The 23,099-nt window shown below is 40.6% G+C and overlaps 1 protein-coding gene across 26 annotated transcripts in view; it reads right to left on the bottom strand.

The window, feature by feature from the left end:
• The window catches only part of eya4 (EYA transcriptional coactivator and phosphatase 4), a 496,999-nt gene that overhangs the window by 143,859 nt on the left and 330,041 nt on the right, over positions 1-23,099 (bottom strand). For 17 of the 26 annotated variants that reach the window (XR_015079577.1, XR_015079576.1, XM_085997581.1 and 14 more), the window contains 2 exons: positions 20,293-20,342; positions 10,681-10,805 (listed from right to left, as the gene is read on the bottom strand). Coding sequence is in view for 24 of the 26 variants with exons in the window: in XM_085997581.1 (XP_085853707.1) it covers positions 10,681-10,805; positions 20,293-20,342 (175 nt within the window). In the remaining 2 variants the exon portion in view is untranslated. The remainder of the gene's footprint in view (positions 1-10,680; positions 10,806-20,292; positions 20,343-23,099) is intronic. The other 9 variants (XM_085997593.1, XM_085997599.1, XM_085997601.1 and 6 more) reach the window with 1 other exon arrangement.

The following is a 23,099-nucleotide window of genomic DNA, read 5'->3' as shown; positions in this document are numbered from 1 at the left end:
TGTCAGGTTTTGGGGGACTGTCAGATTCTTTGCCTACATTACTACACTTCCAAAATAATTAATTGGCTGTGAAGCACTTTGGGGCATCCTGAGGTTGTGAAAGGCACTATTAAAATGCTCTTTTTTTTGTTTCGTCAGTTTTCAAGGTTGGCATGTATGCATCATTGACAATCCTAAATCTGTGAGATAAATGGACAGCTGACAGTAATGTAGCATAACATTTATAGAAGGGCAATTATGGTTGGGTTAATGTAAATTTGAGTTCAGCAAAGTTCATCCGCTGTATTTATTATTTGAAAAATAAGTCCCACTTGTAAATTATTGCTCAATAGTGCGTGGCTTTTAGGAAACAGATTTAAAGACACAGTTGAAATTCTATCAGGAAGTGCACCGCTATAAAGTAAACACACTCTTGACTGGGGACTATGAGGTGCACCCATTCTCACTGCTATCAGCAGTGCAAGAATATCACTACTGACGAGTCTTTGTTGGATTCATTTCAGAAACTTGTACTTGCGATAAATAGTTATACTTCACCTGCACTCTAGAGATGTTTCCTATGTCATGCTGAATTACTGTTTGGTGTCAAACTAAGTGTTGTGTATATATAGTTTCACAATACAAACATACATTAATCATTTTTTTAAATAATGACAATAAATATGAAGGGTTTCTCATAATGTAGTATAATGTAGGAATGCAGCAATGTTTGGAGGCATATTAATTACTGCCTGTAAAATCTTAAATGAACAAAAGGTATTTCAACACTGTAAAAGTTCAATATGTTAGTACTTTATAGACTTTATTAAAAAAAAAATCTTCACACTTTAGTATTTGTTAATAACATTGAGCTGGGAAACTGAGAGGCACAGTGGATAACCTTTTGAACTAACCAAAACAGATGAGATGATAATCTCCTCTCTGATGCCTGTGAAGAGCTTTAAGTGAAATGTTCAGAGAAATTCCTACTCTGAGACAGTCAGTCAGTCAAGCATACAGTATTTTGCAAATTGGAACAACGAGGTGCTTGAGGTCTGGCTGACCCATACTCAAAGCACAGCTTCATAGGAATGGGAGTAGGCCATTCAGCCCCTCAAGCCTGTTCCACCATTCAATGAGATCATGCTGATCTGTATCCTAACTCCATCCACCCGCCTTGGCTCCATGGCCTAGAAATTGGGTTGGGGCGCCAAAGTGGCGCAAAAGTCGCCTGAGCGCAGGATTTAGCGCAGCGATCGGAGTGATACCGATCGCCAGAAATTCAGTTTCAGTGCCCTTGAGGGAGACGGGGCGAGGCTCGAGGCGCTCCGCGTCCCTCTTAGGGCGCTGAAACTGATTATCGCAGCGCAACGTGCCGCAGCGCCACATGCTGCGGCACGGCACGCTGTGGTACTGCAGGCCTTCCTCCCACTGTTAAGGGGGAGGTGCCTGCAACAGCGCGATCCCCGCTCGCGAGTGCCGGCAAATGAGCCCGGCACCAAGGAGAAGTGCCGGGCTCTCGGGAAACAGCCGGCAATGCCGCGGGGGGGGGGGGGGGGCGGGGGGGGTTAGGAGGCCGGGGACGGAGGTGCTGGCAGGCGGCCGCCGAAAAAGCGGCCGCCCCGTACCTCCACCTTAACTTGCGCCGCTGCCGGCACAGTAAGGCCCCGTGAACCGGGCGCGGGTAGCGAGCGGCGCAACTGCGCCGTTCGCTACCAAATATCGCGAACGGGGCACGAATGGGGCGCTGCGCACACCGATGACGTCATCGGTGGTGGCGCAGCGCAAATGCCTAACGCCACCATTAGCGCCCCTACTGAATATCGCCGGAGACGCAGCCAGTGGCGCTACAGCCACTGACTGCCTCTTTAGGCGCTAACAGGTGGTGCTACTCACCCAATTTCTCCCCCCATATCTCTTAATACTCTTGGCTAGCAAAAATCTGTCGATCTCTAATTAAAATTATTAATTGAGCTAGCAGCTACTGCTTGTTGTGGGAGAGAGTTCCACACTTCTGCCACCCTTTGCGTGAAGAAGTATTTCCTGACTTCTCTCCTGAATGGCCTGGCTCTGATTTCAAGGTTATGTCCCCTTGTCCTAGACTCCCCTACCAGTGGAAAAAGTTTCTCTCTCTCTACCCTATCAATTATTTTCAAAATCCTAAAAACCTCACTCAAATCACTGCTTAACCTTCTATATTCCAGGCAATACAAGCCTTGTTTATGTAATCTCTCCTCATAATTTAATCCTTGGAGCCTGACTACATTCTGGTGAGTCTGCACTCAATCCTTCCAAGGCCAATATATCCAGAACTGTACACAGTACTCCAGATGCGATCTAACCAGGGCTTTGTACAGCTGTAGCAAAACTTCCTCCCCTTTATATTCTAGCCCTCTAGATATAGGGGGAAAAATTGAGTCGTGCTACTTTTAATGACCGGGCACTAGTTGCTTTGCGCCCCGTTAGCTCCCTCTTAGGGCGCTAACGGGAGGCGCAAAGCAATCGAATTTCCCCCCCATAATGTCTAACATTCCATTAGCCCTTTTGATTATTTTTTGTACATGAACACTACATTTTAGTGATCTGCGTACATGGACCCCAATATATCTTCAGACCTCCACTGTTCCTAGCTTTTCACCATTTAAAAAATACACGGATCTATCCTTTTTTGGTCCAGAATAGACGACCTCACAGTTTTACCCACTCATTTAATAACTACACTTCAAAAGTACTTCATTGGCTGTAAAGCACTTTGGGACGTCCTGAGGTCATGAAATGCATTATATAAATGCAAGTCTTTATGTCTCTTTGTAATTTTATGCTCCTGTCTACACTACTTACTATATCACAATCTTTGTGTCATTGGCAAACTTAGATATATGGCTCTATGTTGTGTTATCCAAGGTCATTAATAAATATAGTGAATAGTTGATGCCCCAGCACAGATCCTTATGGGACACCACTAGTCACTTCCTTCCAATTGAAGTACATACCCATTATTCCTACTCTCTGTCTTCTACTGCCTAACCAATCTCCTAGCCAGGTCAATAATTTGCCTTCAATTCCATGAGCTTTAATTTTAGCTAACTGTCTTTTACTTGGAGCCTTATCGAATGCCTTCTGGAAGTCCATGTAAACTACATCCAAAGACATTCCCCTGTCTACTACTTTAGTTACTTTCTCAGATAATTCAATTAGGTTTATGAGGCACGACTTACCCTTTACAAATCCATGTTGGCTCTCTCTATTCAGTTCAAATTTCTTTAAGTGCTCAGTCACTCTGTCCTTAATTATAGATTCCAATAACTTTCCCACAACAGGTGTTAGACTAACAGGTCTATAATTTCCTGGTTTCTCTCTCACATCTTTCTTAAATAATGCAGTTACATTTGCAATTTTCCAATCTAAAGGGACAATTCTTGAATCGAGGGAGCTTTGGAAGGTTATGATGAAAACATCTGCAATTTCCTCACCTACTTTCTTTAAAACCCTGGGGTGTAAACCATCAGGTCCTGGGGATTTTTTAGTCTTTAGTGCCATTATTTTTTCTAATACTGTTTTCTTGCTTACGTTAACTTTAGTGAGTTCCAGTCCTTGACTCATTGATTAGTTTCCCTGGAATTTCAGGTATATTATCCTCTTCCTCTACTGTAAAGACTGACACAAGGTAATTATTCAACAAGTCTGCCATTTCCTTACTTTCAATTGCAATATTACCTGCATCTGTTTTTAAAGGGCCCACATTACTCTTTTCCTCTTGTGCAATTGGAAAAACTTTTTGTGATAATCTTGATATCCCTCGCAAGTTTCTTTTCGTATTGCCTTTTTGCAGCTGTTACTATCTTTTTGTCTTCCTTTGCTTTTCTTTATATCTCTCCGAGTTCTCTGGATCCACACTATTCTTTGCAGTTTTGAATGCTCTTTCCTTTAGTTTTATGTTATCTCCCACCTCCTTTGACTATGGCTGTTTTATTTGGTAATTAGAGCTCTTGCCCCTTAGGGGTATATGCTGGTCTTGTATTAAGCTAAATTCTTTTTTGAACAACTCTCACTGTTCATCTGTAGTTGTACCTGATAACTGTTTTGACCAGTTTGCTGTTGTCAGTCTCTGTCTCATCCTGTTAAAGTTAGCCGTACCAAAATCTAGACTCTTAGGCCAGAATTTTGTCTACCTCAGCGGGTCCATTGCAGGCGATGGCCATGGCATGTCGCGACCCCGCTGCTAGCTCCATCCCGCTGCTAAAAACGAACTGACATTAATAGGGCCTATTAAGCCCGCCCAGCCCATTACCCAGCCCAATTAAATGGAGCGGGTCTGGTGACGTCATTCATGATGCGTTTTCAACCGGGATCTTTAAAGGGACCATGGCCACATTAGATTTGACGTTTAATCTAACATAGTGCTGTCAGTGCACTACAGCATTGGAGTGCTGCAAACACTGAAAATGACTGCACAGAGGCAAAGGGCTTCACCCAGGTTCTCCGATGACTCCCTCCATATGCTTATGGAGGGAGTCAGAGCACACAAGGAGGTCCTCTTCCCTTCCGATGGACAGAAGAGACCTCCCCTGGAGACCAAAACAGCTTGGTTGCAGACGGCAGAGGAGGTCACAAGCAGGGATGTGTTCAGGAGAACCTGGGTGCAAACGTTTCAATAATCTCATTAGATCAGAAAACGTTAGTACAAAGTCACATTCAACTTCATCTTGCTGTGCCTCTCATCAGATCCCCATCACTCTGCCTTCCCTACCCTACTCCTGCACATCCTTACTCACACCAATGTACCTTGCATGTCCACCCATCCCTCTCTCTCTATCTACATTATCACATCCCCATCTCACTAGCCACCCCTCACACTCACCCTCATCCTAGTACAATCATACCAACTAACAACACACAAGGGTAACCACTTGGGTGTTTTAGCCAATATTCATGTGAAGTTTCTGTTAATGTGGTGTCAAACATAAAAATCTTTAATTCCGTTCTTGGACAGATTTGTGTGCACCTTTGGAAGTGGCTTAGTAAGTTGCAGTGAATGGTGAGACATAACGGTATCCCCACAACGGTGATGAACAGAATGGCTTGGTCATCGTAGGAATGTTTTATGGTGTTGGCGTGGGCTGGTGCCAACCTGGCACATCATGTGGCAGCCATATGGGTGTACAGCGTAAAGTTAAGTAAATCTGGCCATGATGAGGCCATCCCTGGCGTCTTGGGCAGCAATGTGCTCAGGTGCTTTGTTCTGTGCGGCATCAGGTGATTGCGGAGAAGGTTGGTGTTGTTGTTGGTGCTGCTGGTGTGCCTGGTGCTGCTGGTGTTGGGGCTCATTGTGGTCCGATTCTGAGGACCAAGGTGAGACAGTATAAATGGCACCCATGTTGATGGAATAGATGGCAAGTGAAGTAGAGATGACAGAAGCATTCTGTCAATGATGAGAGGATTCTTCCAATGAGGTGAGACTGGATGGAGACTTTGCTGTAAAGATTTGCAGCCTGCAGAATCTGTGCTGGAAATGGACTGAACAACAGCTTCTGCCTGAGGAAAGTGATGATCTGTCAGGTGGGAACTTTTACTGTACATTTGATGCTGCCAAGTAATCAGCTGGAGCAATGGCCATGGAACTCCCGCCTCAGGTTGGCACATGTGGTTGCCTTGGCTATGCAGTTAAAATTAAAAAGTAAGTTAAAAAAGCCCGTTGAGGGTTTGACAACTTGCTGTTAATCATCTCAATTGGGTCACCCACCGCTGCCGGTCGGGTCAGCTCCGCGATGACAGACGTGCCTGGGGGGAAGGCGCGTGGGGGCGGGATGACAGTGGGTTCCCGATCCGCTGTCAAAAATAACAACTTTCCCACCCGACCCGCCACCGATCATGCCTGCTACCACCCTGGAAAATTCCGGCCAAAGTAACTGTGTCACATTTCTCCTTTGCAAACCTATCATTAAATTTGATCATATTATCATCACTGTTAGATAAATGTTCCCTTACTGTTAGATTATTAGCCAAATCTGGATCATTACTTATTATTAAATCTAGTATGGCCTGCCCTCTTGTTCTAGAAAATATTGCTACAGAAAACTATCTTGAATGCACTCAAGAAATTCACTACCTTTCTGTCTTCAGCTACTCTGCTCTTCCCAATCTATATGATAATTAAAGTCTCCCATTAAAAGAACTCTGCTTTTGCTACAAGCCTCTCTGATCTCTGAATTAATACATTCTGCCACTTCATTGCTGCTATCAGGCTGCCTGTAGACAACTCCCATTGCAGCTTTAAGTCCTCTTTTATTCCTCAATTCTAACCATAGATCCTTTGATGAGCAATGCTGAGAATATTAGCATTCCCACAGGAGGTACTTCACTGTCCGAGGCTTCATCCAGTGCTGAAAGAACTATTGCTAACTCCTACATATGGGTCAGGGCAGAAGTCTTTATGGTCAGGAAAGCCCAGAGAGACATCACTGTCTCCCATGTATATGGCTTTCTAAATAAACACTATAATAGGACAAAATTAACTGTTTATGAGTAACAGTAGGCACCTCTAGGAGACGACTGACTTCCATATGCTGCCCTCAATTTGATCACACTGTACTGCATATAGCCAACATACAATTTTCATTACAATGTATATTGGTGTGAGATTGATGACCAGATGGTGGTGAATCTGTTCCAGTTCTTGCTCATGATCACCATATATTGACCTGAGTTGGAAAGTGTGTGTGAGGGCACGTGCGGGCGTGTCTGCACATGCACATGTGTGTGGATATTTAGTAAGGACAGGACTGGTCTTCACTTGCCTGCTGACACTCACTGTGTAGGCTTGCAGACATTGAATAACCACTTGGGCAAAGTATTGCATGGCATCTGGCTCCTGCAAAACCGTACCCCACATTCAGGGAGGAGAAATAAGGGGAGCAAATTGGAAGATAAAAAGAAAAACATGATAAATGTTGATCAATAAATGATATATGAAACCAAGAGAAAGTATCTTAGTGAGTAATACATTTTCCAAGTGGTGTGCTAACACTAACATCTGCCAAAATTCTTGAGGGAGGTTTTGGGGGACATTTCTCCACCTATACCGACGATGACCTATATCAATAATGCCACAAAAAAAAAATCAGAATTTTACTGCTTGTTGGCTGTGAATGACTGTTTCAACCCTTGGAAAAATGTTGACATGATCCAGGGTGGTTGCAGCCTTAGAACTGGTCTGTAAGATTCAGGTTGGTCTACAATAGTAATAAAAGCACTCAGAGAGGCCATGAGGATGGCTGGCTGTGAAACATGAAAAACTCATACTGGATGTAGTAGAGAGCACCTCTCTGAGTATCAGTTAGTACAAAATAATAGTTGGTTCCCGTTGTGAATATTTATACGATTCAAAACTTGATTTTTATCCATTGAATCTGGGCAGAATTCAAACATAGATGACAGGAGTAAAGAGACCACTCAGTCCCCATTACCAACACCTTTATTACTATCATAGTTGCCAAAGTCCGATTTGTCACCCTTTTGAATATGGTCACTATATTGGCATGTTTACACTCTACTGGCACTTCCCCAGTGTCCGATGACTCCTTCATAATAATTGACAATGCCTCACAAATCTCCCCCCTCATCTACTTTTACACTTTGGGGTGAATACCATCTACCTCTGGAGATTTATTGCTTTTGAGCCATTTTAGCATTTCTATCTAATTGATATTGAGGCCATTGATTTTGCCTGGGATAACTCTGTTTGGGAGGGTATGCAAAATGTTTGCTATCTTTCATGCTGCTTCTTGGCAGCATCAACCAAAGGCATGGGGCCAGGTTCCACGTGTACAATAATGACACTTTGCTCTACCACCTCCCTCAACCTCACCACTACTTCTGTTATCAGACAGCTTGTCTCATATCCAGCATGGATGAGCCACAATTTTCTCCAGTTCAACACTGGGAAGACTGAAGCCATCTTCTTTGCCTCCCACCACAATCTCCCACCGACAATTCCATCCCCTTCCCCGGACATTGCCTCATGCTGAATGAGACTGTTTGCAATCTTTGCATCACATTCAAACCTGAGCACAGCTTCCAACACCATATAGTCTCCATCTCAAAGACCACCTACTTCCACATCCGTAATAGTGCCTGCCTCCACTCCTGCCTCAACCTATCTGCTACTGAAACCCTCAGCCATGCTTCGTCACCTCCAGACTCAACTATTCCAGTGCTTTCCTGACCGGCCTTTCCTTCATCCTCTGTGAACTTTGACTCATCTAAAACTTTGCTGCCCGTATCCTATCTCACACCAAGTCCCGCTCATCTATCACTCCTGTCTTTGCTGAGCTCCATTGGATACCGACCCCACCCCCCATGCCTCTAATTTAAAATTCTCATAGCGTTTAAGTACATTCACAACCTTGTCTCTCCCTATCTCTGTCCATTTTTGTCTGATTATGCCTCTGTGAAATGCTTTGGGATGTTTTTCTACATTAAAGGTGCTATATAAATGCAAGTTGCTGTTACTGTTAAGGTTCTAACCTCTCTGACTGTCCTCTTCTATTGAAATACTGAAAGAATTTCTTATTGTTGTACTTTGTATCGGCAGCTATGCTTTTTTCTAGGTCTTTCTGTACCTCTTTAACATGTTCCTGCATGTTCTGATATTTATGCCAGTGAACCCTATCTCTCTTTTCCCTGTAGGATTTATAGAGGGTATTTGTTTGTCTCATTTCAGATTTGATTGTTTATTAATCCATTTAGGGTGAAAGCTCATTTAGTCTGAGCTTTCCAGTCCTGTATGCTCAATATTATAGCTTTAAAGGTGTTCCACTAGGCCTTTACTGAAGTGTTGTTGAGCAGCTTCCCCCAGTCAATTTGCTTAAGTTGTTCCCTCATTTTTTTGAAATGAGTCCTTTTAATGTTATATACCTGGTTCTTCATCTTAGGTATTTCTGAATCTCACATCATGTTCAATTTAATCATTCTGTGGTCACTGTCCCCCAGGGCTGCCATAAGTTTGTATGGTACATTTATGAATACCAGGTTGAGATGAGCACTACCTTTTGTAATGTACTGGGGCATGAAGCAGTCATACAGTACATTTACGTATGACTCCAGACAACTTGGATTTTCCCAATTTATATTATGTTGATTGAAGTCGTCCATTTTAATAACTTTTCCATTCTCACGCACCTTTCTTATCTCTTTGTAGAGCAAACTATCTTTCTTGGAGGTCTATAGATTACCTTTAGTATCAGTTTGGATTTTCTTTCAAGTTAGAGATGTCTATCCAGAGCACTTTGTTGTGTACCCATAGGCATTTGTTGTGAATTTTTCCACCTTCTACTGGAACACTGTATTTTACCTTGGATATATAGCAACACTATCTCCTTGTCTGTCCATTCTATCTTTTCTAAATCAATTACAGAACTGAAATGAATGCAGTGAAGCAGCAGTGTACAATCTTCACAGCTGAAGGAGAAGTACGAAGGCAGCAAAGGAACAGTCCAGAGTCCTTGCAGCTAAAGGAAAATCATGGAGAGATTTTCTGCATAAATTTTGGAGCAGTTTGGTTCACCTGTGGCTAGTTCAATTCAGAAAAACCACATCAAGCCAACCTAACACTAAACAGTCTAGTTCACCCATTCCCAGCTAAAGACTAAAATTGTTCCTGTTCTCTTGTCCAAGGAAACAAAATATCTACTGAAAGTTAATGAGGGTAATTCTGGGGCAAAAGACCTATTACAAAATATTATCAAAATGTAGTAACGTTGTCCTTCAACTATGGAGACCTGGAGTTCACTTGACCCCCAAAAAATGGAGTAAAGTTCCAACTCTAAAGTGAAATGTGTTTGATTGGTCTTTGCCCAGACCCTATTCATCAAAAGGCCCTGGACTAACAGTCTCACCCAGAAGACCAAATGAACACGTAACTGGAAATACAACAAAGATGCTCTGTTATGTAAGGGGTTAGGGGCCTGCACTGCATCCACTTGGAAACTCGACTACTTTAATTATTTTTAATTTACATCAATGATGTAATTTAATTCACACCAAAGTTTTCAATACCATTATTTTTCACTTTGGTGAAAATAAACACAAATTTTAACACCGAGTAGCAGAAAAAAAATGTCAAATCAAAATATAGAAAAGCATGTGATGCACACTCTATAGAGGACAGCCCCACTATTATTACCTACCTCTAATTTGTGTGATGTATAGCAGGGGAACATGTCCAAGTTTGTCACATGACATGCTTTACTTTACAGCTGCCATATTTCAAATATAAGTACCTGTACTGCTACTATCAACAGAAATATACATTGTGGCAACATATATCAAAGAATAAATGGTCTTAACTCAGAAGTGAAATAAAATGTTAACACAATATAGATATTTTTTATAATTATGATTACTTATATGATTGCATTCATTTATGGGCATGTACCATTTTAATTAGAGACTGCTGTGAGATCTGTGCCCACCCACATGATTAAAATGTCTAAATCAAAAAGCTGATGTTTTCTGCATTTTAGACTAAGCCACATATGAAGAACACACATCTCTGCATAGAGGAAGTGCATGAAAATTCTCTCCCTACTTTATCATTAACACCATGAGAAAAAGAGAAATAGCAAAGCATTTTCAAAAGCAGCTATGAAGAATATAAACAAAAGCAGGACATGTGGAAGAGAAACATTTTCCACAACTCACCCGCTGTTCCATTTGATATAATTGAAGTGTTACTCAGGTTGGCCTTGTCCAGTTTTGAGCCAGCAGAAGTATCACTACTGCTCACTCGATTGTGCGGACTTGCTAGGTCCTGCATTTCCATAGACCTGCCAGGACATGAAAATTTCTTACATCACAGTTATGAGTAAAATATTCAACTTACAATAATATAATTTTGAGTAGCTCTCAACGCTTCAAGAAACACATGTTGATCATTTTTGCGTCGCAGTTAAAGACTGTGAAATGATAATTTTGGGGATAATTGTAAGATCTTTATGTAACTTGGTTTATTTCTTTCAAATTATTTCTCACATTAACCTTTACTGATGTTGCTTGTATGTCTTAGGATCTTGCTCAGGCACCACTTTGTTGGCCAAAATACATTTTATGCTCCTTTTATCATATCACATTTCATCCATGCAATAGCTGTAACAAAATTCTCTATTGCAGTGGTTTCAAACAAAAGCATTGATTTCTACTCAAAATTACGTCACACCGATGGGCGCAATGCCCTTGAAAAAAGGCAATTTGCCCATTTGCAGTCAAAGTACAGTTTTTTTTTATACCATGAAATACCTACTTCTCTAACTAATGTTCTTTAGAAATCAGCAGCATTCCCAGAAACCTAAAAATATTCAGGAACTTTTCTGTTTTCTTTACAAGCCAGAAAAGAATCATAGTTCTATGGTGCATATATTTTATTTTTTAAACTTTATGAAAAAATAAATAGTATCCAACACAAGCACATCTGACAGCATTAAAGCACACTTAAAAAATATTAAAATCATTCCAGACGTTTACCTTTTTGGTACATTTGATCTTTCAGGGGTCAAGAGTAAAGGCACACACATGTACAGAACTACAGAACTCTATGCACTCTCCAGCCTTGTTTCACTATCTGTGCAGGGATAACAGGTCAGGAATTGTTTATTCAACTGTCATTTTTGCATATTTCCTTTGCTTCTGTATGTGACACAAAATGAAGCATCCTGATTGGAGGGACTGGGGGGGGGGGGGGCGGTGGCGGGAGGCGTGCGGGAGAGCTGATACAGGAATCCATTGTAAAAAGGTACCATCAGGATCTAATTTTTTAGTATCTTGGAAAGGGCAAAACTCAAATTACTCTTGCAAGGTCATCTTCTATGCAAATTATATAGTAATTTGTTGAGAATTAAGTTTTTTTAAATGAAAGTTTACAAATTGCATTTTTATTTTTGCCCCCATTTAACCCAATTACGATGATGTACAGGCAAATAAAGGACACGTTTGGGGGCAAGTTTATGAGTCTGCGCTGTCAGCAAAGAGCCTCAGCCTCCAGCAGCACACATTAGAAATTCAGATCCACGCGGCCCACGATTCGCAGACCACTAGGTTAGAAAGTGGTGGGTAGTCTGCACCAACTTGTGCTCCCAGTGGGGAGGCTCCCGATTGGCAGTGGACTCACCAAGTAAAGTACTGCAAAATACTGCTTTTCTTAAGTTGCTGAGGGTTGGATTCTGGTGGGTTTGTCGTGTGGTGGGACTTGTGCCCCCCCTCCGAACATGACTCTACTGCTAACCCACTTGAGTTTCCTTAGAAGGGTCTCATTAATTACACCGGGTGGGATGGCAGTAGTAAAACTGATGGTCTTTGGTTTACCTCTGCTGGGAGAGAGGGAAATTGAGTTGTGCTGCAGCGTGTAAAATGCTGCAACTGATTCAAGGACCAAACTCCCTTCAGTGAGTGGAGCAGCTGAAAAGAGCAACCATGACTGAGGAAATAGCTGCATCAGACGGGGGATGTCAGCCTCAGAAAGGACACCCAGGTTTTCTGATTCATCCACAGATATTTTCTGGTGATTGAGAACAGAAAGCCACATACGAGGATGGTGCAAACATTATGGAGGGTGATTGCTGAGGCAGTCAGTGCAGCCTCTACCACCCCAAGAACTGCTACACAGAGCAGCAAAAGGCTTAATGACCTCACAAGATTGGCCAAGGTAAGTGCAGGCACTATTATCCATGCACAGCCTGTAACAAATATACACAAGACTTATCATTCCATCTTAGTGTCATTAACTGAGTAAAAGGAAACCTGCACTTTTCAAAGGAACTGCTGTAATCAATACAGCACTTTGTTGACTCCATATCACGGTCTAAACTCACATTGCCTACCAGAAGGGGGTAATAAGGGATTACTGCCACTCTAGATGGAGAGAAATTTAAAGATATCTAGAACCTGAAAACATTATAATGATTGGATGGATGCAGACACCTGGGTTAAAAGAGGTGTGAGTGGCAATCAGATTTCTCTAACATTGTGTTCTCTCTTTACAAAGGAACAGGTAGTGCATAATCAGTGCCAAGGAACCACGACTGGAGGAGGAGCACCAATCCAGAAAACTTTGAGTGCACACAAGGAGGAAGCTTTTCAGACTAACAGGAGAGGCTACAGGAGATGGGCAAGTAGAAAGCGAGGTGCCAAGATCAGGTTGGTTGTAGCAGGGTAAGAACGAGCACAGTTTGTATCAGCTTCATGTGTATTATCATAATACTCTCATCATGCTCTTAACCATTAATTTTTAAAAACCATGTTTATACACCTAATCAAAGTTTTGTGTTTTTAAATCCTAGGGGGTGTCTTAAAGGAAGGGGCCAGCTGCTCAGAGGAACAGCTGGGCTCATCAAGTTTCTCCAACTTTTGCCCCATCCACTAATTCTATCGCGGCATCTTACTTGCCCCAGGACTGGTTCAAATACACCCGCCTGAGAGGGAGTGGCTAGTGAGTCAAGAAGAATTTTCTTTGGGTGGTCTAGCGAACACGAAGACCTGGGAGTGGAAAAAGGGGAGAATCTTCCACGAGGAGTGGAGAAACAGCCACCCTCAGCTGAGGGACCCAGGTCTCAAGGGCTCAGGCTTCAAAAGAAGAATGATTTAGGAGCATAGATTTCCACATGTAGGAAGTGTGATGGTTTCCATGCATACGGTTGAGATGATGGAGAAGTGGGACACATGCAACACATTGTAGGCATTTTCTCATGACATGCAGAGCACCCTGAAGAGAGTGAGAGTCGAAGAGATCTCTGCAAGAAAGTTCCAGCAAGAGATTATAGGGACATTGGTGGCTTCCAGAGTGGCAGTTACCACTACTTCAAAAGATGCTTTGAAGGTCAGTCTGAACACAGCACATTCACAGAGCTTCTAAAACTTGATTGGTTTATTCGGTCTGTAATGCCACTGACCAGTAGTGACTCTGAGCCTGTGTCCTGCACGAATGGGCTGCAAGGTGTGATAACAAATGTTGCTGTTTCTCATGAGAGTGAAATGTGTCTACTTCATTCAGGTCCTATCCAATGCCAGCATCTAAAGAAGCTTCAGACCTGGGCATGGCTCCTCTTGACAATGCAAGAGAATAGCAACTGGAAATGGATCCCTCTGGGACAGCAGCTTCACTCAGGTAAATGTCACTTCAGTCTTCAAAGGGTCCAGATTAATCTTCCCAGCCACCCACCTCTCAACCTCATATCATTTAGGGCGCACATTATAGAAGTAGGGGATTGGGAGCTAGAGTAGACACAGTGATAACAAATAATTGCAATTTTAGTGTGTGAAATTACTGGTTGAGTTTGGTGAATTTTGTGTTGAAAGTAAAAATTGTTTGACACATAGATTTCAGAGTTCATTTTTGTGGGTGTTTACAACTTAATGGACTTGGCTGATGACATGAGAGTGTGATTTCTATATTGTGGAGGCAAGGTAAAGAAGTCTTTGGGATTGCAGGTCTTTGTGAGCCAGTTGGGGTAGGGGAAGGTACAAGCTTGGGGAGGAAATGTTATTTGCTTTCACAATGTGTATTTACTCAAAGCACTCAGCTTTAAGTTGTGGCTTCCGCTCAAGGTGCAGGCTGATAGTTCTCCTGATCCACTCAATTCCTTCCTGTGTACCCTTCTCCTGATGTAGGGATGGAGGGGCCTCCTCCCTCGCCTTCTTCATCATCCTCCGCTTCAGCTTCGTGAAATACTAATTATTTCTACATGGCAATATGACGCCGAATGCAGAAAAGAACAATGATTCTGGAGACTTGCCGGATGCACTGCAAAATTCCATCAGATTTATCCAGGCGTCCAATATGAGACCTTAAATACATATGATTTGTGTTACTAACATTTCTGTAGTCTTATGGGCCTTACTATATTTGTTCTCTGTCTGTGGTGCCTTACTGGAGTCATAAGCCAAGAATTGAGCATCAGTGAGTTTTGTTTTATGCGATCATGCGCCCGCCTGACCAATGTAACAAAGGTCATCTGATGCTATCTGGAAAAATCCACTCGCAAAAATATTCAAAGCAGCGGTCACTTTCACTGCTACAAACAACACGGTCCTCTGGGTGGAAGTGGGCTGCAGGACTTCATCCAGCAGCTAGCAAAATTCCTCAATTACCTTCAGGGGGAAGTAAAGTCTTCTGAGGAATTAATGGACAGAGAAATCTAAGTAAGATTTTTCAGGTTTGTAAACTCGGTGGAGTAAGTATCGACGTATTGGAAACAAATGTTTACTGTGATGCCTCTCTCTAAGAGCCTCCAACCTAGCCTCTTCTATATGCTCATCCTCCCCATCTTCATAGCCCAGCAATAGAATTATTCCCATTGGGAAATCCATTTCCCCACTCCAGAAAGTTACTTTCACAAGAATTTGTAAAAACAGCCAGGATAAATCTTCAGCGTTCCAGAGCAAGAACCAACCAAAAACTGTTGCGTTGTTAAAGTTTCTTTGAGATTCAGTCAGGAAATCCAAAATGGCCTCCTCCATGTGACATCTGCCAACGAGACTATCATACCGCCAGTGCCAGTTCTCCAGAAGGTCAGGTTAGAGGTGGAAGTTGGGGGAAATGGCACAAGAATGTTGGCCGCGCCCACCTGGCCTGGGCAGGAGGTAATAACAGGCTGGTGATCTTATTAAGGAAAAAATTGTGGTCTGGGGCAGGATTGTGGCGGTAAACCACACTGCCCCATTTTACACCTCAACACTGCCCAAAAATGGGCTACTTTTTGACAGAAAAGACAAGAAAAAGAGTATTTGATAGAGGTTCCAATTCTGATTAAAGCAAATCAACTGCATGCACAGTTTACAAGCAATTCCATTCAAAGCATCAACTGGGCACACAGCACATCAAGGAGTAAGCATAGTGGATCAGTGAATCCTCCCTGAGATTAACACATGAAGGAAGACAATCCAACAGTCACAATGACCCATCCTCAAGTCCAAATGATGTTAAATTTAACAGGGACTCCCTGCCAAAAAGTGTTACTGCAGCAGAGGCACTGCCAAGCATATCGAGCATTTAAATTTTTTATGGTGCTTCAGCTTAGCATGGTTTTCAGTTTCTTATTTGCAATTTTGCAGTCTGTCTATATTGTCCTTTTTAGATAAAACTTCATATTAGTTTACAATAAGTCTAATTTAATAGATGATGGTCACCAATTAAACTAGTATCACTTGCAACAATTATTAATCATAAAACTGTGAAGCCCAATCCATAGTACAACATGTAATGCTTAATGCAGTTGCTCATTTTATTGGATTTCACTTATCCATTCCAAAATATAATGGCAGGGGACACAAAAATCATAAAAAGTAGGTAATTTAAACTTTATATTTTATAATCACATCTTGAAAGGGACCTGTAACATATCGTATACACATTATTTGACCAGACAATTTAGTGTAGACAGACAGAGGTTGTTGTTGCTCAGGTACATTTTAGTGCTGCTCCATGTATTGTGTAACCTTTTATTCCTACCCACCGTATAGAGATTAGAGGCTGAAAGATTTTTCTCCTAAACATAATTCCGGGTCAATTTCTGGAATAATGATACTTGAGTGGAAAACTTTATGTTCAAAGGGGATGTTTTCCACAACTGTTAAATGGCCATGACAGCAAAAATTGGGCAATAAAACTAGCGGAAAACTGAGAGATAAGTTGCAGCTGCCAGTTTTGTTGTTTTCTGTGCTATTCCTTATTTTTTTTGTCATCTCAAAAACAAGTGAAATTGGTAACTGAATAAAAATTTGCTGTTGTTTGTTAAGGCCTTGTTAGTGAGCTTTCACAGAACATTGCAACAGTTTTCCCACAGGTAACATGTAGCACTCTCACTGATCTGGAGTTAATTCAATGATGGAGCAGTTAAGCTCTGGCACTGTAAATTGTTCAATATGAATGTTGCAGAAATTGTAACATTAACAGTTTCAGTATTGCCGTTGGTAGGAAAGAGCTGCCTGGGAACATGGGCTCACCGCAGACTAAGCACTCACCCTACCAGCTACTGTGTTGTGCTCACCAGGACTTCAATCAGCTAAGTGGTGTTTGGCTAACAGGCACTTTGGAAAGGTGAACAATGGACTGTTGAAAACTGCTACTCATTCTCCCATGTCTAAATCAAACATCTCAAGGTTTGGCTGTGCAAGTGAATCATTGTAAGTACAAAGAAGGCCAGAAATGACCAAGAAATTAATTTCAGTACAACATTTTCAATACAAACAAATGATGAACATAATTTTGTAGTTTACTTTTTGTTCCTGAATTCAAACCTCAGCAGTTAATTACATAAAAAGAAACAATTTGGTTCTACTATCAGAAACCTACAAATCAGTTGTACAAATTCACTGTTTTGCTTAATTTCCTACAGTTTACTGTTCTCTGAAGCTGGACCAACAGTCTTGGTCATTATTTGACTAGTTAAGTGGCTGTTAAATTACTTGAGAGGCACAAAATGAGCATTATTGCAGGTGAGTCCTGATTGGCCAGGTTTCTGATACTGACACTAATGTAATCCAATAGAACGATCTCACCCTGCAGCAAAACTGAAGCATTTCTAATGTCGCCATTAAGATAACCAAAAGAGTGGTGTTTCTAAAAGTGGAAAATCCATATGATCAAAAATTGTCTACCTCCAGATCTCTTCACAAGAAAATAATTTTAAATGGCTTTGAAACTGAGTTCAGCAAGTTGCTTCTGGGAAAGGATGCATTCAGGTTGTTTAATGTAATTTAGCCTGCAACTATTGCATTTGATTTTTGTATAATTGAAGATAATTAGTGTAATTAAACCTACAAATTAATAGTAGAATTCAATTCATATGTTAAGTGGTTAATGTAACCTTACGTTTCAAGCATGAATATATGTTGCATGAACAGTTGGCTTTTGAGAAGGATCTAGAGTTTGGTTATTAAGAATATTTTGTTAATTGTGATCTTTAGTTTTCCACAGAGACATGCTTATCAAGCAAATTTAACTGCATCAAAATATTTAAGTTCTACAGTCCAAACGCATGCATATGACTCCAACTCATTTTATAATGTATAAACATATGCTTGTTCATATTTATCACAGATAACCAGTATGTAAAACAGATAGATACATTTTAGGCAAAAGTTATCTTCAATCATTTGTCTTGTTTTCTCTTAATAAAAGAAATATATTACCTTGATGAATAAATTCTATGGCCCAGATATTCCGATCCCTACGGGTGTGTACGTGCTGTGTACTCACCCGTAATGACATTGGAAATGCCGGTTTCAGGCATGCGAAGCGCATGCGTTGAAAACCGGCATTTCTGATCTGTCAAGAATGCTCGACAGATCCTCCGGCTGCCCTGGAGAAGGGCCTCTGCGGGCGGATAGTTCTGCTTTCTGGAGACCCTCCGCCCGCAGAAAACCCTTACAATTCGTATGCCTGGTAAAAGCAGTTGAAAAAAGTTAAAAAAAAAAAAAAAATTTCACTGATTTATCATAAAAATACTTTAAAAAAGGTACGTTTATTTTTAGCCCTGTAAAAAACTTTAATTATTTTTTTCAAAAAATTAAATTTTTGTTTAAAATACTTAATTTATTGTAATTTCAAGTCATTTTTAAAAATGTGATTTAAAATTTATTTTTATTTAAAGTTTTACTATGTTTTTGGGGTGATCTCCATTCATATATTTGACAGGTCTTCCTGTCAAGTGTATGAAGGGAGATTCCCTTCTTTGATTGGCTCCCCATGTCCCACGTGATCCCAGGGACGCTGCAAACTACATGCGCCCCTGGGATACGTGGGCCCTGCGCACTTGGAGTTTGGAGAGGCCCAGGATAGGAAGCGTGTGCATCCCGGGAGCCCTCAGGTAAGGGCGTAGATTTTTCCAGATCACAGGCCTCAGCCCACGGGAGGCCTGTAATCAAAAAATACGGGCCTATATAGTTAGCAATTGAGTGCAATGAATTTAGTATCAAGGATGGCAAAGGTTATGATGGTACATAACACTGGTCTGTAGTTTCCTTCTATTGTAATAAGTTTACTAAGTTGATCCACCCGGGGATGGTTTGGTCACTCCTGGTACCCTGACTTACAATTAACACAATAAATGCTATGACGAGCATTCTAATGGTTAAAATTGAATAAAAATAACTGCTTCTAACAGAAATGCAATAATCGGCAAAACACAGCCCATTAAAATGACTCTGCTGCATCCTTTCTATATCTGCATCTATTTTCAAATGCATTTATGTAACAAGAGAAGGGTTGATATACAACTGAGATATGATAAACGAACTTGGTTTGCTTGGATCAGGACTTCTGTAGACTGCTTATACAAAAATAGTCAATCAGTAATATTAATACCTCAACCCATTTCGTCACTCACTGCAACTGAATCTAAATTTAAACAGTTTATTATACTAAATCTGAGAAGCTAGTAGTGCATACCAGCTGATTTGGAATATGCTGAACTGGCTATACTGAATATGCTGTGCAATGAATACACAAACAATTCAGCGATACTCTACACCCAAATCAGTTTCATTTATTTAAGATTCAAATGTTATGCTTGGATCATAATGTGAATGGATAATGATTTTTTTACATTGGAATTCTATGCTTGCATTGGCTATTTATCTGTAATTAATTGCACAGACTGACAATATTAACAATCAGTGCTTGAAATATATCCTACATGGCTGAATATGTGAAAAAATTATTTCAGTTACATAAACTTTTTTAATGCAAATCTAAACAACTGTGTGGTTTTAATAATTTAGTTTAAATATTTCAGTCAGTTGTTTGTTCTATACAACAAAATCAAAATCTTACACAAACATTACAGAAGTTGCATTCCACTTACATCTGAAAAAGGCAAACTGGTTTCATTTGATTTCAGCTTTACAAGCATGCCATGCAAAATTGAAATTTAAGTTTAAACAACTTACAGATTGTATAAGATGATAAGTTCCAGAACCCAGATTTAATAATTGCATTTATAGTTTGAATACTTGATCTCAATAGCGGAGAAAAGGCTGAGTCAAGATTCAGAATTTGCTGATATCTGCGTATCACTCCAAGAATTCTCCCGACAGTTCCCACACCCATTTTAATAATTTCCTTGCTTTAAAACTTTCCATCTGCAAACATTCTTTTGGTTGTTAAACTGAAATTGAGTGTTTTATCGTTAGTTAAGCAATGGACCAAGCTCTCAAAGCAATTAGTGCCTCTGCATTAGGAACTATGCAGCAATTGCTAATGCTATTTATCATCATACTGCTTACTTACATTAAAGACATAAAAATATGGAAATGCTCAATTACCTGGAGTTCTGAGGCTCTGTAACATCTGAATCTGGCTGTGTTTTCTTTACCTGCAAGAAGAAATAGCTACCAATTACTTATCTCATGGAGTAACTACAGCTTCCTCAACTGTATATGGGGCACTAAGGTAGCTAATGAAAAAGAATTGCCCACACATAAAATATGCCTTTTGGGTAACTGTATTACTCACCATGATCTCCTTTAAACACTTTCTTTAACCTTTATAGCAGCAGTACATAATGCTAAACAGTACGATTCATTATTGCACATGAACAGCTGCCAAGCACACTTCCCCAGACTCATTAGAATGTGAAATGCATTTTTACATTGGTCAGGGAGTGTTCTGCCTAGAAACAAAGGAGCCAAAGAACCAAGTTCCAACATTTTAAAGTGGAAAATGATACTGTCTACAGCTCACTGGAGCATCAAGTTATGCCTTTCCTTCTGATCTGTTCCTGCCTGCATCTTCACTGGAACAGCCTAGCATTAAAATGTGTTGCTCAGTGAATTTATCCAAGTAGAAAGTACTGTGGAATTTTATTTTTTTCCCTCATGTATCAGCAGATTAGTTCCGCCTCTAAACCTTGTAGCTACAGCATACATTCAAACTATACATTTTGTGAAACTGGATGAAATTTTGTCTTCTCAATTTGTTTGGTACAGCTTTCATTTAAAAAAAAAGCATTTACAGATTTTTCCCATGCACATCTCTTACTTTAGTGTACAGCAGAGATAAGAATATTTTTCCATTTGCCTTTTTAAGAAATGGAACTAATCTTCATTTAAAAAATGTTCTCCTTCCTCTCCCCTCCTTAGAGCAGGGACTCATGCTGGGGTACACTTACATGGGTACCATCAGTGGCCATTCTTAATGTGAAATCCTACACTGTGAGCGTTGGCAAGCTGGTTGATCATTGGCAGTATCATAGCTGACCATGATCCTGTTCCTCACCAAGTGTCCACTGTTAAGTAGGGGTAGGTTTCCACTGGTTTTTCCTCTCCTAGGAGATTTCATGGCTGTGTGGGAAGTGGGGGTGGCGGGGGGGGGGGGGGAGATTGGAGCTAGGCAGTGTTTAGTCATGATGCCCTGGCCATCAAAGTGTTGGGCAGGCTTGATGGACCAGTTGGTCTTTTTCTGCCCATCAATTTCATATTTGTATGCCATTAAATCAGGATCAGGAGTGGGAAGCCTGGTGGATTTTTCTTCTCTTCTCTAGCCGTGGGACACTCAAGTCAGTTGGGGAATTTTTTACTGAAGCTCTTACTGGAACTGTCTCTTTTATTACCAATCAGTTCGTGCCGATTCAGAAGAATTTCCTTCAAAAATAAAACCGGTTTGTAATGACGAAAAAGTTAACCGTTTAAAATTATAAACTGAAAAGAAACCGAACATGTGTATAAATTTACTACATATGTGCACTTGTTATAATCATGCACATACATGGAAAAATTGCCAAAAGGGACTTAGCTGTGCAGTACATTAATAGATTAACATAAACACATTCACTGCATTTCATGCATAATACAACTGAATTGGAATTGTACTGATCTATTACGGACAAATTCAAGTAAATATGAATATAAATGCTAGGGGCACAATTTTTTCCCCGTTGGATGGTGTATATATGCTGAGCTCCAAAACATTTTAAAAGTCACATCGTATTTATAAAAAGCTATGCATTGATCGTAAATAAGATAAAAGCAACAGTTGTAATTTCTGCAATGTATTTTTAATACAAACAAACTGAGTAGTCAAAACAAAATATCTTTGAAATGGCAGGAAAATAAATGTCCATCAGTTAGGCATATTTTTACAAGTGGGATTTGCCAAAATTCTGTACTGTTCAGGCTTATAGTACTGTACTTGGTAATGTCTGGCAAGCATTCCAGCCTCATGTGTATAATTTGATGTATGAGGGAACTACTGTAAACATACAACAGTACACATAGAAAAGTGCTATAAAGACTTTGACTCTACGTTATAATTGAAGCGCAAAAGTCACAAAAACTCCATTAATCCAGAAAATATCACGCAGTAAATAAAATGTTTAAAAAAAAAGTCTTAGAAAAATGTAATGCAATATTCTCCTACACATCAAATCCATTTTGTGTGTAATGAATGGCTATACTTTTCATCATATCCAAGGCTAAACTTAATAAACAAGAACACAGCAATACATTAGTGCAAGCAGAAATAGCAAGTAAATATTAACTTTACACTTTAAACTAGTGTAGCAGTACTGCAAAAAAAATAACAATTATACTTTGGTCAGGACTTTGTAGTTTATTGTTCAGAATGAATGGATATGTTGTAATTCTGATGAGGGAGTGCTGAGTTTGGATTTTGGCATTGACTGCCATTTGCACTCAGGCTTCCCCGATACTAGTCTCAGTTAGGCTGTCTGTGGGAGGAAAGCAAACTATTGGGAGTGGGCAAGAGTGAGAGGGGGGAGAAAAAGAAGTGATCTTTTCTTGCATCACTTCAAGTGTGCAGCACTGGTAGGATCTGGAGGGGTCTACAGACTGGGCTATAATGTGGATGGTATGGATGTAAGGGTCAACTTGAAAGGGTACCATGCATTTTCTTAAATTAGGCTTTATAGAATTCTACTTTGTAAATTACAAAAACGAGTCTGGATTTTGAAAGCTCTGACAATGACAAAAAAAATTGTATGCATAGGGATAATATCAAAGTACAGTCTGTGTCATAAATCGCAACTTCTACAAGAAGTAACTCAGGAAGTACTACTGGACGGCCAGCTGAGGGCGCCGTCCGAGGAGTATAAATACTCGGGCGTGGGCCCAAC

Source organism: Somniosus microcephalus, chromosome 9, assembly GCF_052327205.1.
Source record: "Somniosus microcephalus isolate GS21.2 chromosome 9, FLI_Smic_1.0, whole genome shotgun sequence".
NCBI lineage: Eukaryota > Metazoa > Chordata > Chondrichthyes > Squaliformes > Somniosidae > Somniosus > Somniosus microcephalus.
Note: the sequence above shows the minus strand (reverse complement) of the source record. Positions and strands in the feature narration are given on the sequence as shown.